Source organism: Cetorhinus maximus, chromosome 2 (assembly GCF_964194155.1).
Source record: "Cetorhinus maximus chromosome 2, sCetMax3.hap1.1, whole genome shotgun sequence".
Taxonomy (NCBI): Eukaryota; Metazoa; Chordata; class Chondrichthyes; order Lamniformes; family Cetorhinidae; genus Cetorhinus; species Cetorhinus maximus.
This window is the reverse complement of record NC_135880.1, coordinates 183,280,260-183,299,320: the sequence shown is the minus strand read 5'-3', so window position 1 is coordinate 183,299,320 and position 19,061 is coordinate 183,280,260. Positions and strand designations below refer to the sequence as shown.

At 41.1% G+C, this 19,061-nt stretch overlaps 1 protein-coding gene across 1 annotated transcript in view; it reads right to left on the bottom strand.

Annotated features, from left to right (window-relative positions):
• Nucleotides 1-19,061, bottom strand: part of cntln (centlein, centrosomal protein) — a 395,750-nt gene that overhangs the window by 261,480 nt on the left and 115,209 nt on the right. Inside the window, exon 10 of the mRNA XM_078530355.1 lies at nucleotides 5,665-5,838. Within this exon, the coding sequence (XP_078386481.1) occupies nucleotides 5,665-5,838 (174 nt within the window). The remainder of the gene's footprint in view (nucleotides 1-5,664; nucleotides 5,839-19,061) is intronic.

Sequence of the window (19,061 nt, the reverse complement as noted above, 5' to 3'; positions counted from 1 at the left end):
TACCATAAAAATACTTGTGCTCTGTTAGACAGGGCCCATGAAATTCCTATAACACCAGAGTGGGGGAGCTTCAAAAGCAAAAACGTTGAAATTCCCAACTCTAACAAAGCTTCCATACAAGTTTAGCATATCTTCTCAGTTTCCCAATTCTTAAGTCAATACCACTCCCTCCCAAAGTTATTTAGCAGTTTCCTTCATGGGAGTATATGTAAAAAGAGGTGGTCCACAGATTTGACAACATTTTAGGCATCATAACTTTAATTGTTTTTGAAGCATTTGGATCTTTTTACAAATTCATATAATGGAATGTCGAGGCTTGGAATACCTTGGTCATTATCAGTTAAATAAAAAGCCTTCCTGCATTTCTAACCAGTTTTGAATCAAAAATGTGTTTTTTTTTAATTCATTCACAGGATGTGGGCGTCGCTGGCTAGGCCAGTATTTATTGCCCATCCCTAATTGCCCTTGAGAAGGTGGTGGTGAGTCACCTTCTTGAACCGCTGCAGTTTATGTGGTGTAGGTACACCCACAGTGCTGTTAGGAAGGGAGTTCCAGAATTTTGACCCAGCGACAGTGAAGGGACAGCAATTTATTTCCAAGTCAGGATGGTATGTGGCTTGGAGGGACACTTGCAGGTGGTGGTGTTCCCATATATCTTCTGCCCTTGTCCTTTTAGGTGGTAGAGGTTGCAGGTTTGGGAGGTGCTTTTGAAGGAGCCTTGGTGAGATGCTGCAGTGCATTTTTGGCATAAAGTCCAATTTCACCAGTAAAATGTGATGAAGGTAGAAATTTAAATTTATGCAGAAATAAATCTGTGGTTTCCTTGATGAATTAGCAATACAGCACTGAACAATAAAAAGCAGGTATGTCCCAGGTTCAGTACATGCTGTGTTATGGTAAAGGGAGGAAAAATTGGCCTCAACATTTCCATTGGTAAGAGAGCTGAAAAAACAATATTAGAACCATAGAACACTACAGCACAGAAAAACAGGCCATTCGGCCCTTCTAGTCTGTGCCGAAATATTATTCCGCTAGTCCCATTGACTTGCACCCAGTTCATAACCCTCCAGACCTCTCCCATCCATGTATCTATCCAATTTATTCTTAAAACTTAACAGTGAGCCCGCATTTACCATGTTGGCAGGATTTGTGCTCCTAATTGCTATCCAGTGATCCCCGCCTGCTTGTGTGGGCATTGGACAAGAGCAGAATCAAGCCGGGTTCTGATGCTCCAGTGGTGGGTTAGCTAGCTAATATACATCATCTAGCATAGCCCTTCAGCCTCTTAATCAAGGCACTAAACAAAGAAAAAATCTATAATCACTGTCCCAAAAAAGCACTCAACCCAATACTTCTAAAAGAATGATATTGATATTCCACTTCTCAAATGAGGGCCACACATTCAATCCTATTGCCTATCCTGTGACAAGTAACTCAGGAGTCTGTATGAGATATGCTGTATCTCCAGAAGGAAGGGAGGATGAAAACTCAAGTGCAGTAGGAAACAATTCAGGTTTCTTCACTAATTCTGTCAAATTTACAGGTTATCTGTGATACCATAAATGTTTTTTTCTAACAAATACATCTCATCAAGCCAAAATATTCTCTCTATTTTGTTTTAATATGTGCAATTTAAGAAAAAATACTACATACATAATACATCCATAGTTTTTAAGCAAACGCTGAGTCAAGCACAGTTAATCTGAGGTGCAGCACAATCTGTGTGCACACACAAGGATTTAATTGTATGCAAAGGAATGGTCATTATAAACCGTGAGCCAGATTTTGCTGTAGCAAGGCATCTACAGGGTAATGGTATCTGTCTGCCCTTGTACAGTCAGGCTTCTAACTTTTTTGTCTGGCAAGCTACAAAAAGTATGGCAGATAACTTAGTTGCAAGGAAACAGGGCATCTGGGACCTGAGTGAACAGAGCAAGTGACAGAGTACCTCAGTAACAAATCAGAATGAAGTAAACAGTGAAAGAGGTGAAATAAACAATACAAGGACTGAAAAGGAAGTGTAAATCAGAGAGGGTGAATTCAATATCAAATCAAATATAGCAAGTGAAATAAAGAGAAGGAAAGACAAACTGAATGAGAGAAAAAATACAGAAAGGAAAAATTAAAATACAAATTGTAAATTTAAATGTTAATTTAAAATTTAACATTTTGCATTTTTAAAAACTCCAACAATTAAAACCTGAAGGAATAGGTCTCCATGCTTATAATAGTTAATTTTCAGTTCTAGGGAGATTGACTGGCAGTACTTAACACTTATCGTATCATTAAAAGGGTACTTAGACGGAATAAACAAGACTGAGTGACATGGTGAGTTTAGTTCACATCTAGTGCTTAAATACAGCAACACTATTCAATGCATATTAATGGTGAGCCAGATAGCGAGATGTCTTTTTCACAGAGCAGTGATCTCCGATAGCAACCTTATGATTTTGTGTTTAATCACAAGTCTGTCCCTTGCATGAAATTGTTGTATTCTTTGCACATAAATGACGTTGAGCACCATTAGCTTCACCATAATTTCCATAGGATAATCTGTCCATTTGTGTTTGCATACAAAAATAGCATTGTCAAATAACCAAAATCTGATCTTTTCCTGCAGGTCTTGCTTAGTAATAGAGGGATTGTTCTTACGTTAAAAAAAATCAAAAAAAGGGAAAATATTTTTCTAAAACTCCTGCATAGATAGGCATTTATAAAAGGAAAAATTAAAACCTTCCAATAAAGGAAAATATCCAAAGGTGTTTATAGACCCCTGAAGAATTTTATTAAGTGGTTCTCAAGTAGTTGGTGCAACAAGAAAATATATTTACATTTCTGCCAATGGTTATCTGCTGCTGATGGGAGAAAATAGTAATAAAATTTAAAGACCAATAATCTATTCCAAATAACAAAAGGGAAGCAACTAAACAAAGTTCACAAATATCCTCTGAAATGAAAAAAAATGATTCCATGTTTATCAAATGTTCCAAAATACTGGAAAATACAGCAAAATGTCAAAGCTTACCATTTCCTGAAGAGAACCACTGTAAATATATTTTGTGTCTTCAAAGTTACACTTCCCTTTAAGCCTTTCATGTACTTACACATTCTCCATGTCCTCCACCACCACACCCCCTTCCCCCACCCACCTAAATTCAAGCATGGAAATGTTGGTCAAATGTATTTCTTAAATTTTAAAGCCCACGTAACCACTGTTGTGATCCTTGGCCAGACTCCGGGATGTGGGGGGAAATCCAGTTAGGGACCAATAGCATTTTGTTTAAAGTGGATAAACTTTGAGCATCAAGATGCTAACTAAGTAAATAAAGCCACAAGATTCCGCAGGTTTGGAACAAACAAAGATAAACTTTACTGTACAGGTAAAGAAAGATTAAACAATTTATAATATCTGTCTTATACTCTAACATTCAGGGTAAGAATGAGGTAACGTGAATTAATCAGCAAACAGTGGTTGGACACACCATACGACACAACAGATGACAGATGCGACCAAAACAGATTCCATGGTTTTCTCAATAACCCACCAAGACATTTGTCACATTGTGAGCCAACCAATCTCACTGAAACTTTGTCTTTTCATAAGGATTTCCAATCTCCACCTTTAAAGATCTCGCCTTGGAATTCTCTCGAGAAGTCTCTCCCACTTGGATGTCTTCAACAATGACCCGCCTTGCAGGGTTTAAATCTCACCTTCCGAGATTCTTTTCCCTTAGATCTGAGTACAATCAAGCTTCACCTTCCAGGCACAGTCTCAGATCTTTGGCCATGCCAAGCAGAACACCACTGCTCCAAAAGGGTACCTTTTCCCCAACAGCCTGCAGTACCAACCTTCGGCTCTCCTCTCGGATCTTCAGGGTTCCTCTCTTGCTGCTTTGCTTAAAGTCTGCTCCCTGCAGCTCTTTCTTGAATTCAGAGCCAATTACTCTGTTCCTTCCTTTAACTTCATTGAAGTTACCTATTTCTGTCCTCTGGCTTTTATCCCTTGACTGGGACTGCCTTTTGGACTTTCTCCCGTGTCCTGCTCTCTGGGACACCTACAATATCTTGGCGCTCTGTATCAGCTCATCTGATCTGCATTTTCGTGCTGTTCTGTCACTTTTGGTCTGCGCAGACGTGCAGGGCCAGTCCCTGGCCTGAAGAGCGTTAAATAACCAAACTGCGCATGTGCAGGAGGCCCAAGGTTCGTCGGGAACCAGAGTTCCTAACCAACAAAGCTATGCATAGGTTTCTTAACACCGCTTGTTCTCACATATCTTGGACTTGTAATCAGGGATGTTACTGAGTTTGCAGCTTTTGGGGCTGCAACAACTTCCTTTGGAGTAGTTTTCCAGCTTTTGCTAGTTCTTTAGCTTGGTATGTATAATTCAGCTAGATTTTCTAGCAGGGTCAAGATTTGGTTAATTGCAAATATAACACTGAATTACAGAAGAACTCTAATATTTTTATTTCCCATTAATACCTAAGCGAACTGCTTAATGTTTGTATCTCCAAGCAGAATATTTTTCATATTGGGTACATGACAATATAATTTCTAGATTGAAAAACAACACTTGTGTCAGCCCTGACTCAGTAGCACCTCTCCTGCCTCAGAGCTAAAAAGGTTGTGGATTCAAGTCCCACTCCAGAGACTTGAGCACAAAACCTATGCTGACAATCCCAGTCAGAGATGCAGTCTTTTTCAGATGAGACATTAAGGGTCCATCTGCTCTCTCAGATACATGTAAAAGATCCAGGTACTGCATCCCCTGAGTAACATCAGTAAAAAATAGACTGTCTGGGTCATTGTCACATTTTTGTTTGTTGCAGCTTGCTGTGCACAAGTTGGCTGCTGTATTTCCTACGTTACAACAGTGACTATACTTCAAAAGTACCTGATAGGATGCAAAGCACTTTGGGGACATGCTGAGGTCTTGTAAGGCACTATATAAATGCAAGTCTTGTAGTGGCTTTATAATGAGGATTCCCCAGCCCTATTTGCATGTATACAGAGCTGTACACCAGTTTAGTTGGATTTCTCCCAGTATTTTGTATCATGCAAAAATTACAGGACACTGATTCAGCAATATCATATTCTTTCCTAGCTATTAAAAACTGCCACTGTCTTTCAATACTAATATGTACATTATTGCATCAAGTGTTTATTACAGAAACAGTAAGAACAAATCTTTTTTATTGCACAAAGTAACCATTGGAACACAGAGGGCAAATCAGTTGAGCAAAATCAGCTAATTATTCCCAGAAACCAAAACTGACCCCCAATGGATAACATAATAGATAACGTCAAATTATAATTAGTTTTAGTCCTTTTACAGTATATAAAATAGCAGCTTTTTCACAACATATAATTCATGAATATTGCTGCAATATACAACCCTCATAAAACATGTAAAATGTTCTAATCTATGGGAACAAATTGAACCTCTACAATCTTTCCTAAAATGACAATTTACACAAAGCTTATTGGTTTGTGACTAGCAATGGGAAACACACTGAAAGGACACTAAAGCAATGAAAAGGCCTGCACTGGTAAAGTACACACACTGCTAGACGGCAAACAATAATCTTCCTAATCCAAAATCCATAAACTATACTTCAGAATACCGTGACCTAGACTACTGCAGAACACAATAATAAAAAAAATACCTTTTGCCTTTTTTGTTCTCTAGCAGCAAACTTTAGCTCCAGTAGTTTGTCATCAGCAACACGTTCCATTAATTTTCCACTTGTTTCTTTCAGGTTCTCCTTCAATAAATTTATCTCAGCTCTCTGAGTAGTAACTAGGTATTCTAAATCACTGGAGGAATCATGATGCATCTGCTGGTTGAACAAAATAAAAGGATTTCACTGACGAGGCCATTCAAATCATTTTGGATATATATCAGGATACAGAAACCGGACATGAGATATTATACAATTTACTACCAAAATCAGATTATACAAAGCAGCTAAGATCAAAATGGGAAGAAGAATGGATCAAAGAATATCGAAAAAACTTACAATTTCACTACGTAGATTTAAAGGTTTGTTTCTCTAAAAACCAACTTGGTTAGTTTAAAAAAAAATAAGACAGCCAAGGCGTGATTTAGAATTTGTTAATACACTGTTCTCGTGATGAAATCTTATGATCTTCCACCAGACTCCCCACCAATGGATACATTCACAGTAAATGCTTCATGGTTCGGAGGCTCAGGACAGAATAAAACAGAGACAGATGTATATCCAAAACTGATGCTTCAGTACCTAGGTTGATTCACCTCCTTAACTGGTGAGTCAATTTTGCATAGGAGAAACCAAATACCCCTAAAAAATTTATAAAGCATAAAACACCCCAAGCAACTGCTTTAAGAGAAATCTCCATTTTTCTTTAGTTTTCCATATTTAAAACTAGATATGTCCAATTTAACTCTAAAGGGGACGGTGGCGTAGTGGTAATGTCACTGGACTAGTAATCCAGAGACCCAGGCTAATTAATGCTCTGGGGACAAAGGTTCAAATCCCACCACGGCAGCTGGTGGAATTTAAATTTAATTAATAAAATCTGGAATTGAAAGCTAGTCTCAGTAATGGTGACCATGATAACTATCATCATTTGTCAGAAAAAAATTCATCTGGTTCACTAATGTCCTTTAGGGAAGGAACTCTGTCATCCCTATCTAGTCTGGCCTGCATGTGACTCCAGATCCACAGCAATGTGGTTGACTCTTAACTGCCATCTGAAATGGCCTAGCTAGCCACTCAGTTCAAGGGCAATTAGGGATGGGCAACAAATGCTGGCCTTGCCAGTGACACCCACATCCCATGAAAAAAATACAGAAAAAAAACTCTAAAGGTGCATAGAAAAGATAAAACTGATCATTAGGAATATAGGCATAAGGAGGCCATTAAGTCCCTCCATCCTGTTCTGTCATTCAATTAGATCTTGACTGGTCCGAATCTTAACTCCATCTACCTGCCTTGGTTCCATAGACCTTAATACCCTTACCCAACAAAAATCTATCAATTATTTTTAGTGTGGAGTAAAATCCTTCATTGTTGTTTGGTCATTTCAGCTGCTAATCGTCAAGGGATAGCACCTCAAATTTCTCCAAAAAATCCTTGCACACATTAGGGGTATGTGATTTCCATACACAAGACAAGCTTATAAATGTACAAACTAAATCAAAGCTTTGAAGGCCTAACCCCACAGCAGTGAAGACTAGTAGCTGAAGTGACTGTAAAATGACCAGTTTACTGCACATCTCTAATCACACAATTTTCAACACTTGATTTCTTTTCCTTGGCTACAGGTCTGCAAGTTCAGGAATTTTTTGGATTAATTGCATTTTCACACCCATTGTAAAATCCCAGATTTCTTAATGATGGTTTCACCCTCGATAGGATCGCCTTCACCTCCAATCAATGTTATCAGAGTTACAACAGGATAATTATATTAAGGTATAGTTGCGTGCAACTCACTGCAGGCCACCAGATGCCAAAATTCTATTTGTAAATATAGCATTTTTGCCGAGATGTAATCATATCAACTTTTGTCATTTAACCCTATTTGTTTCCTTTTCTCTACATAAGAGCCTCCTATTTCAGCATTGAGTCAATTGAATCTGTTCTGATATTAATCCTGATAAATGGCCAGTGCAAGGGTTGACAAGCTGAGAACAATAATCCGGATTATCAATTAAAATGTTCAAAATGTTACTTTCAACACCAAGGTCCGAATTTGTTAGCTTATATATAGTTATGCTTACGCTGGGCACATCTCAAACACGTTTTAATTTGCAGCAGTTTATTTATGTGTTGAAGGCATAGACTTTGTCTTCAACTGAAACACCCACAAGTAGTCCCTTATGGAATTAACACAGGGCTGAAAACCAATCCAGGTATTTTGAAGTATAGCATATCACTGTTTGCTCCATAAAAAGGCAGTATCCATTTTGCTGCTCTATATGGACTTGATTTTAGAGCTGCAAAAAATTAAAGCTTCAGTCTGCTTCCATTCATTGTACAGGTCACAACTTGCCTATCATGGTGCCAATATGGTCAAAGCAGAGGAACCAAACCCCACAGGGCTATTCAGAAATTACACTGCAACAAGCCAATCCATGTATTTGTTTAGGTGGCTATTACAAACATGCACAAAAATGTAGGCATGCATCTACCTCTACTGGCTCTAGGTAAATTAAATAAAAGGATCCCTAGTGAAGGAATTAGCTTTTGTACAGTTACAAAATTCCAATCCCTAAAATAAAATCGTGTTCAGCAATCTGTGCTGAAATATGCTCCTCAAAATTCAATAATAAATTTTTAAAGAAATGAAATGGTTTTGTTGTATTTTAAGGTAGCATTAACCTTTGCAATGTCAAATCAGAGGAAACCAACCAAAAACCCAAGTCCTACAGTGCCTTGATACCGTGTACCATTTTCTGTGCAGGATATAGTACTGCACAAGTTCCGTTGTCACACGGGATATACTCCCTGATAAGTTAGCACCTCAGTCATATAAAAAAAATGCTAATGCGCACTCTTCAATGTGCTAACTATGCATTCCGTAATAGTCTATAATTATTAAGAACTGACAAGCAGGGCTCAGCCACCTGTGCTTATCTGAAGCCAGGTAATGAAAAAACAACAAAGCTTTCATCGCCCCTCAATTGCTGATTGTATTATCAAAACTGTAGCAGAGGTTGGCATCTGGGTGTGACCTTGTTAACTGCTAGGGTAATTAAGTTTGTCCAATAGGGAAACAGGATGATAAATTATTAGTAAGAAGATTTTGTTCACATTTTATTAAATTGGCCTGTCAAAGGGTCGGCTATATTATCAAGGGTCTCATTTATTGGAGGCCAGCCATATTGCCACATCTGTTACAATTATTTATAATTTCAGCAGTTGAAACCAACTGAGTTAGGCATCCGCCATGTAAAGTAATTTACAAATTATCTGATGAGAGAGTGTTTTGCTTTTCCTCATTTCTATCCTGCAGAAAGTGGTGCTGTAATTACAGAACACGATTTGGTTCTTTTGGGAACTTATCTTGCACTCGTAGTTGTAGTAAGATGCAGCAAGAACATATGGAGGAGCTGGTGCTTCTACTCCCTGAAGCTCGTGACCCGTCTGCCACGGAGCCCTTGAGCAGAATTTGAATGAGTGTGCGCCATGGTTAATGTTCTACACATGCACCGTTTATGCCACAAAACAAATCTGATCACTGTTAATTATGAAGCAACTATAATCAGGGCTTCACATCTGTGTAATGTGAAGCTCAGTAGGCTATATTCCAATAATGTATGACTACCTTTGGGTCATAAATTGCAAGCCATATTGTCTAGATAGTAGTTACTGAATTTAAAGTAACTCCTTTGACAGAGGCCTATCACAAGGACATCTTCTTTTCTCCTGACTTTATTATACCGCATTTTTTTTATCAGCTATTGACCAGAACATTTAAAGCATATGGCATGCATTCATTAAAGAACTGTAGTAGAGTGCTCGAGTCTAATGAAACCACTTGAGCCATAAAAAGCAGATTTAGTTAATTCAGATTTTATTCATCTATTTGAAATGCTGGACTGCAACATATTGTCTTGGGTTCTGCTGATGAGCAGCGTAGTGGAACACAGAATCAGTCACTCACCGGCAAAGATATTTCCTCGCAATGTACTGCAGTTAATAAACGCTAGAAAAATTCTAAAAAATCTTGTACCAATCCAATGACAATGACTAAGAATTTACTAACAAAACACAAATGTACTTGTAAAATCCACTTTAGACAAACAATAACGATACAATTATCCGAAACAATTATCCTAAACTCAGTTCAGCTAAGAACATAGCTCTTGTATATGCAGAGGAATCGTATGTGTCTATATTTAAAACTTCAAATGTCTTAGAGGTCCATGTTAATGGCGGTAAAAAAGAAAATCCTTTGCACTTATTAAGAGCTTTTTAAAATCACTGTCCTTTCCAGACTTTGTATCAAAAGTTTGAATTCTGAACAAACCTAACCATTTTCATCCTTTATTGCTGCATAATCCAACAACAATTTAAAATGAAAGTTAACAAATAAAACTGTTCATTATTATAGTCTTGTATGGACAGTAGCATCTTACCGTATTCAAAAAATTAAGTTTTTAAAAAGAGAATGATAAAATAAATGGCTTGAGCAAAATTCAATCATAACTCATTATGGATAAGCTTCGTATTTTGAGGTCATTCAGAATTAGGAAACTAATTGCGAAAGGATGTTACACATTTTAAGCAAAATAAGGAGCAAAATTAAATAATTTCCAGCATTCAGTTAAATCTTATTTTGGAAGAAATTTCACCCATACTCCAGTTTACCCAAGGACATTCATTCTTATTACACTATTTTTGGTTGTGAATTTTTGTGCTAATTTTTAAAAACTACCCTTTTTGATACCTCAACCAACAAACTTCAAAACCAAAAATGTCACAAAGCGTGAACATCAGGACAGAAAAATGGCCAGTTGCACTATTTGTAAATATAGCAATGCCTAGGACTCAATTTTTGATTGGGGATTGATCCTGGGACTTTCCTAATAAGCATGGCTCAGTTACTCATTGCACATTCTGGTTGAGGCCAGTGAGGAAATTAAACCCTGACTTTTACTGAAGGACCTCACCTCAAATATGTTAATTAGAGCAATTAACATTGGGCGTAATTTATCAAATAAGCAACAGCTACATATTGCAACCCATTTAAACATTTGATTCTATCTTTAAAACTGACACTTATTAAAATTTGTCCTCAGGATATGGGTGATGCTGGCAAAAGTGCATTTATTGGCCACCCATATATGAGAACATGGCAATTAGCCTTTTGCTAAACTGCTCAAGCCTTTACCTGACATCACCCTTTTTTTTGGTATTCAGCAGGGATTCCAGGAATTTTAGCCCCATGATGAAGGAAAGAATGATCATATATTTACTAGTTATGATAGAGTGCAGAGTTCCTATGGTCTTTTCGATCACCCTTCTTGATGGACAGGCCATATTTCAGGAAATACTGTTGAGAAAGCTTTGAGCTGCTGCAGGGTATTTTGCAGATAACGCACAGTCACAGTGTGCTGGCGGCGACGGGCATGGTTACTCAGTTGAAGGCAGAGGCACCAATCAAGTCGTCTTATTTGGTGCCAAGCATCTTGAGTACTGTCACTTCTGCACCCAACCAAGTAACTGACAGTCATAGAATCGTAGGCCAGAATTTTCCAAACCCTCATGTGAACAGAGGTTTCAATAGCTCGCTTGCCCCACCACAAAGGTAGGCTGGAAAATTCTGGCCACAGAGTCATGACGGCACAAAAGGCAGCCATTCAGTCCATGCCAGCTCTCTGTAGAGCAATCCAGTCAGTCCCAGTCCCCCACTGTATCCCTGTGGCTTTGCAAGATTTTTTCCCCCAAGTGCCCATCCGATTTTCTTTGAAAATTATTCAGCATCTCCATTTCCAACATTCTCGGGGGCAGCAAGTTCCAGGTCATTACCACTTGCTGCAGAACAATGTTCCACCTCACATTACCCTTGTATCTGTTGGCAAAAACATTCAATCTGTTTACCCTAGTCCTCCTACAGTCAACTAATGATAACAGCCTCCTCCACCATTCAAGGTCAGGGAAAGGTTACAAGATTTGTCTTTTAAAAAGTAAGTTGCCTCTCTTAAACATAAAGGTGTGATTGTGATCCAAAGGAGTGGCACTAGACTGATGCAGAGAATTACTGCATAATTCTATACTTGTAGTTCTCCACCAATACCAGGAGAGATTGCTCTTGCCACCTTTAGGTATTAAGCGTCAGCTGCAATTCTGGATAATGTGACAAGCTGCTGATCCATCAGGGATTTTAATATTTTATACAGGTTCCATCACCAAATAATTCATGGTCCAAAATGTTATTCCTGTGTCACTTTGACCCCAATACATTATCTACCTCGACTGTTGCACAGTGTGGGCTAAATAGTTCATCACCAGCTAGGCAGCTGAGCAATAACTTGCATTTATATAGCACCTTCAACACAGAAAATGTCCCAAGGTACTACACAGGAAGATAAAAACTGATACTGAACAAAACAAAGAAATATTAGAACAAGTAACCAAGAGCTTGGTCAAAGAACTAAGTTTTAATGACGATCTTGAAGAAAGGAGGAGGAATGGACAGATTTGGGAGAAGAATTCCAGAGCTTAAGGCCCAGGCAGCTGAAGGTACGGCTGCCATTGATGGGGAGAAGGGGGTGAGAGTTGCACAAGAGGCCAGAGTTAGAGGAATGCGGAATTCTTGGAGAGCTGTAGAGCTGGAGTAGATGACACAGATAGGGAGGGGTTAGACCTTGGAAGGATTTGAAACCAAGGGTGAGAATTTTACCATTCCCAACAAGCCGTGGAATTAACCCTGATTCAATGAAGAATGCAGGAGGGCATGCCATGAACAACACCAGGCTTACTTAAAACTGAAGTGTCAACCTGGTTAAGTTACAGCACAGGACTACTTGCGTGCCAAACAGCGAAAGCAACATGCAAAAGACAGAGCTAAGCAGTCGTACAAACAAGGTTCAGGTCTAAGCTCTGCATTCCTGCCACATCAGTCATGAATGGTGGTGGACAATTAAACAACTACAGGAGGAGGCTCCACAAATATTCCCAACCTCAATGATAGAGGAGCCCAGCAGATCAGTCCAAAAGACAAGGCTGAAGCATTTGCGGCTATTTTCAGCCAGAAGTTCCAGGTGGATGATCCATCTGGGCCTTCTCCTGAGGTCCCCGGTATCACAGATGCCAGTCTTCAGCCAATTTGATTCACTCAACATGATATCAAGAAACAGTTAAAGGCACTGGATATTGAAAAAGCTATGGCCCTGACAACATTCTGGCAACAGTAAGGAAGATCTGAGCTCCAGAACTTGCCGTGCCGCTAGGCAAGCTGTTCCAGTACAGCTACAACACTGGCATCTGCCCGTCTGTGTGGAAAATTGCCCAGGTATGTCCTGCACACAAATAGTAGGACAAACCCGACCTGGGCATTAACCGCCCCAACTTTCTACTCTCGATCATCAGTAAAGTGATGGAAGGTGCCAGCAACAGTGCTATCAAGTGGCACTTACACAGCAATAACTTACTCTCTGATGCTCAGTTTGGGTTCCGCCAGGGACACTCAGCTCCTGATCTCATTACAGCCCTTGATCCAAACATGGACAAAAGAGCTGAACTCAAGAAGTGAGGTGAAAGAGACTGTCCTAGAAATCAAGACAGCACTTGACTGTGTGAGGCATCAAGGAGCCCTAGCAAAACTGAAGTCAATGGGAACTGCACTGGTTGGAGTCATACCTAGCACAAAGGAAGGTGGTTGTGGTTGTTGGAGGTCAATCATCTCAGTCCTGGGACATCACTCTGGAGTTCCTCAGGGTAGCCCCAGACCCAAATATCTTCAGCTGCTTCATCAACAACCTTCCTTCCATCATAAGGACAGAAGTGAGGTCGTTCACTGCTGATTGCACCATGTTCAGCACCATTCACAACTCCTCAGATACTAAAGCAGTCCGTGTCCATATGCAGCAAGACCTGGACAATACTCAGGCTTGGGCTGATAAGTGGCAAGTAACATTCATACAAGTGCAAGACAATGATCGTATACAACAAGAGGGAATCTAATCATCTCCCCTCGATACTAAATGACGTTAGCATCGCTGAATCCCCCACCATCAACATCCTGGAAGTCACCATTGACCAGAAACTGAACTGGACTAGCCTTATAAATACTGTGGCTACCAGAGCAGGTCAGAGGCTGGGATTCCACAGGGAGTAACTCAGCTCCAGATTCCTCAAAGCCTGTCCGCCATCTACAAGGCACAAGTCAGGTGTATAATGGAATGCTCCCCACTTGCCTGGATGAGTGCATCTTCAACAACACTCAAGAAGCTTGACACAATTCAGGACAAAGCAGGCCCGCTTGACTGGCACCCAATCCACCACCATAAACATTCACTCCCTCCACCAACGATGAACAGTGGCAGCAGTGTGTACCATCTACAAGATGCACTGCAGGAATTCACCTAGGCTCCTTCAAAAGCACCTTCCAAATCTGCAAACTCTAACACCTGGAAGGACAAGGGCAGCGGACACATGGGAACACTACCCACCTGCAAGTTCTCCTCCAAGCCACACACCATCCTGACTTGGAACTACATCGCCGTGCCTTCACTGTCGCTGGGTCAAAATCCTGGAACTCTCTCCCTAACAGCACTGTGGGTGTACCGACACCACATGGACTGCAGCAGTTCAAGAAGACAGCTCACCACCACCTTCTCAAGGGCAATTAGGGATGGGCAATAAATGCTGGCCTAGCCAGCAACGCCCACATCCCGCCCACAAGAATAAATTAAAACAAACATGAGCCAGCATGGATTTCTTCAGGGATCAAGTAGAATAAAGTAGTGGGCTCAGTGATTACTTGTGCACATACCAGCAGAGGAATGAATGGAGAAAGACAGTGGAAAGCGTAGATCATTCAGCAGCAGTGGAGCAGATTCCAGAGCAGAATGAGAACGAGCAGAAACAGATCAGAGCTGGCTCAGTGTGCAGTGAGCAATTCCCTGGCAGAGGAGCCAAAACTGAGGACACAGTAGCCAGTCACAGAACAGAATCGAGCAATGCAGCAGAGAATAAAGACTTCAAACAGACACTGAAGGTCACGACACACAAAGGATGGTAAAAGTTTGGAACTCACTTCCACAAACTGTCATTGATGCTGGGTCAATTATTAATTTTAAATCTGAGATTAAGAGATTTTTGTTAGCCAAAGGTATTAGGGGATATGGGCAAAGGTGGGTACATGGAGTTTTTTTAATTCATTTACAGAGTGTGGGTGTCGCTGACTAAGCTAGCATTTATTGCCCATCCCTAATTCCAATTGAGGAGGTGGTGGTGGTGAGCTGCCTTCTTGAGCCGCTGCAGTCCATCTGGTGTACGTACACCCATAGTGCTGTTAGGGAGGGAGTTCCAGGATTTTGGCCTGCTGGCAGTGAATAAATGGCAGTTCATTTCCAAGTCAGACTTGGGGAGGTGGCGGGGGGGACTTCCAGGTGGTGGTGTTCCCATGTGCCTGTTGCCCCTGATCTTGTCGATGCTAGTGGTCGTGGGTTTGGAAGGTGCTGCCTAAGGAGCCTCGGTGAGTTTCTGCAGTTCATCTTGAAGATGGTACACACTGCTGCTACTGTGCGTCAGGTGGGGAGGGAGTGAATGTTTGTGGATTGGGTGCCGATCAAGTAGGCTGCTTTATCCTGGATGGTGTCAAGCTTATTGAGTGTTTTTGGAGCTGCACTCATCCAGGCAAACAGAGAATATTCCATCACACTCCTGGCTTGTACCTTGCAGATGGTGGACAGGCTTTGGGGAGTCTGGAGGTGAGTTACTCACCACCGGATTCCCAGCTTCTGACCTGCTCTTGTAGCCACAGTATTTATATGGTTAGTCTAGTTCAGTTTCTGGTCAATGGTAACCTCCAGGATGTTAATAATGGGGGATTCAGCGATGGTAATGCCATTGAATGTCAAGTGGCAATGGTTGGATTCTCTCTTGTTGGAGATGATCATTGCCTGGCACTTGTGTGGTGTGAATGTTACTTGCCACTTGTCAGCCCAAGCCTGTATATTGTCTTGCTGCATTTAGACATGGTCTGCTTCAATATCTGAGGAGTTGCGAATGGTGCTGAACATTGTGCAATCATCAACGAACATCCCCACTTCTGACCTTATAATGTCAGGAAGGTCATTGATGAAGCAGCTGAAGATGGTTGGGCCTAGGACACTACCTTGAAGAACTCCTGCAGTGGTGTCCTGGAACTGAGATGATTAACCTCCAAAAACCACAACCATCTTTCTTTGTGCTAGGTATGACTCCAACCAGCAGAGTTTTCCCCCTAATTCCAACTGACTCCAGTTTTGCTAGGGCTCCTTGATGCCACATTCGGTCAAATGCTGCTTTGATGTCAAGGGCAGTCACTCTCACCTCACCTCTGGAGTTTAGCTCTTTTGTTTCAGTCACAGATCAATCATGATCTCATTGAATGACAAAACAAGCTCGAGAGGCTAAATGGCCTCCTCCTGTTCCTAAGATACTCGAGCAGTGGAAAATTGCACTTTGGCCCAGAGGAAAAGTGGATTTCTGTCCAGGACCAAGCAGTAAAGCTGAAGAACTAGCAATGCATTTAAGTACAGTTAGAAGCCCAGCAGGCTATGGCAGCAGGTGTTCCAGCATTTGTCCCAAATATTTATATACATTTACAAAGACATTATTCATTATGCAGAATTTACTGCCCTTGTACAAGGGTTTGCAGGCAAGGGGCCTTCCCACAGCCCTCCCGCCTGCTCCCACCCTGTCCACAATTTTACGTGGGGCAGACCAGACCTAATTGGCTACTTAAGGGCCGCTTCCCGACCAGTCTCAATGGCATCACCCCAGCCCACCCAACCAAGGTCTGCCCCCACCCCCATAGGTATTCCCTCCCTCCCCAGCCTCTTCATCAAGACCCCCAGCACCTACTCCCCCGCACCCACCCAAGGTTTCACCTCCCCTTCCTGCAGGGACACACAACCCCCACCCCAAACCCCAACACTTAACTGGTCCTGGACTCCAGGACTTAGAAACTGGGGATTGCCTGTAGTCCATTTCTGGTCAATGCTGCCACTGACTTTGCTGGGACTACAAAACTGGCAGCTAATTAAATTGGTCATGAGCTCTCTGATGCGGACTTCCGCCCGAGTGGGAGAAGTCTCTTCTCCAACCAATTAACGTTCCTCGGACCATTAAATGGCTGTGGGGCTGCTGTGAATGGCAGGGATGCATTCCCTGTCAACTCTTCAGGTGGCAGGACAGGAAACCCTGTCCACAGTTTCCAGTGATAATAGATTAGCTTTCAGCATGGTATTGCATGTACATTACATGCAAAATAAAGCAGCAATGATCAACAATGTGCAGGCATATAGCTTTAAATTTCAATAAAAAATTCTGCACAAGTGTAATAAAATAGTCACTTGGTGGTACAGAACTTGAATATTGCTGAAAAGAGAAACATGTTGCTGAAGCTTTTCGTCTTGCACTGATCAACACAAACACAAGCATACAAAATTTCAAACGATCACAACTATTTATTCTACAAGAGAAAAGCTTGCTAATCAATTGGCAAGTCGACTCTGATTGGCTGAGGCATTGCCATGTGTTATGAGCCCAGCTGAGGTTACACCTGGACAAGCCTGATCCCACAGTTGAACCCAACTTGATATGTCCTAACTTTTAATTCGTTTGTTTAGACACGCAGGGAGTGGTTGCTGAACAGAGTAACTGGAGTCATAGAATCACAAAATTTTAACAGCACAGGTGGCCGCCATTCAGCTCATCGTGTCTGCACCAGCTCTCCAAATGAGCATTATGACTAGTGCCATTGCCCTGCCTTTTCTCCGTACCCCTGCACATTGTTTCTATTCAAATAATCATCCAATGCCCTCTTCATTGCCTCAATTGAACCTGCCTCCACCATACTTCTAGGCAGTGCATTCTAGACCCATACCACTAATGAACTTTTCACAAAAGAATAAAACATTTAATAAACAAGAAAAGATGAACTATATTGCAATACTCCTTCACCCACAACTATACCTTTACAGATATATACAGATTTGTAAGGATAACACAAGTTACAAACACTATCTTATACTTTAATGTTCACAGTAAGTACACAGTCTATGTACACCTATAGTGACCTGTGCTCAGGCACACCACACTCTGCAACCAAATGACAGATGTCGCCTCAACCTGATTCTATGGATCTCTCCTCAACTCCCCCCAGACACCTGTCACACCGTGAGCCAAATGTCTCACTGAATTCTGTCTTTCACACAAGGGTTTCCAATCTCCACTCTCCAAGACTTCACCTTGGGATCTTCTCCCAAACTGACGCTTTATCTTAGATGCCTTCCGCATGGGTTCACCTCCAAGGTTTCGAACTCTCCTTCCAATGCTTCTCTCCCTGGGTCACCACATGCATTCAAGCTGTCTTCCACGCACTCTCTCACCAACTCAGCCAAACACAGTATCACTGCTTCACATGCCCACAGCAAAGAGTTACAGGCCTTCAGTTTTCTCTTTGGACCTTTTTGCCTCTTGCAAGGTGTTCTCACTTTAAATCTGCTTTCTGCGGCTTTTGTCTCTTTAAATCTGAAGCTTGTAGGCTTTCTCTCTGCTCCTCACTCTTAACTTCATTAACAGGACCTTTTCCAGGTTCCTCGCTTTCCCTTTGACTGGAAGTTTTGCTTGGGACTTTCCCCTGTTTCCATCACACTGTTTTGGGACCTTTTGGTTCTTTTGGGAAATCTTCAGTTCCCTCTCCCAGTATCCATTCTCTCTTGGGGTCTTGGCTTCAAACTGAACTTAAAACTGCTGTTTGTTTTAGTTTTTCTGTGTGTATGTGGGAGGGCCCTGCCTCTCTGGATACCTGTTGTGAGGTAACAGCCCAATTATTCTGCTCCTGTTTGTTTAACCTCACTGCAAGAGTCATAAAAAGCCTCTTTAGAATTACAGGCATCTTTTTAAAGTGAAACTAAAACTCAATTTGACCTTTCTTAACACATAAATACAGAAATACAAATCAAACTTTAAAGCTAAAACTCATTCCTAACACCTACAAATACCAATATAACTTACTTAAACTCTCTATTTCCTAACACAAGGAAAAATCAACAGGGAACTATAGGCTCCCCAAGCTCCTGGGTAATTCAAAAAAGATGCAAGGCTTGAACATATTCCTTCTGTTTGCAGAGAATGGATCCCTGCGTGTGAATGTATGTTGCTTCTAACACATGTAAATGAGCCACATTACAAGCTCGACTGATTATCTTAAATTGCTTTTTGGCGTAGCTATCAGCACATGCAGGATTGTTCATCAAGTGCAGCCCAATCGCAGAATCACATCTAACAGTAGATGTTATGTTTTGGGTTTTGCAAGCGCAGGCTGGTTGAGTATGGCCTGTACTCTGCCTATTACA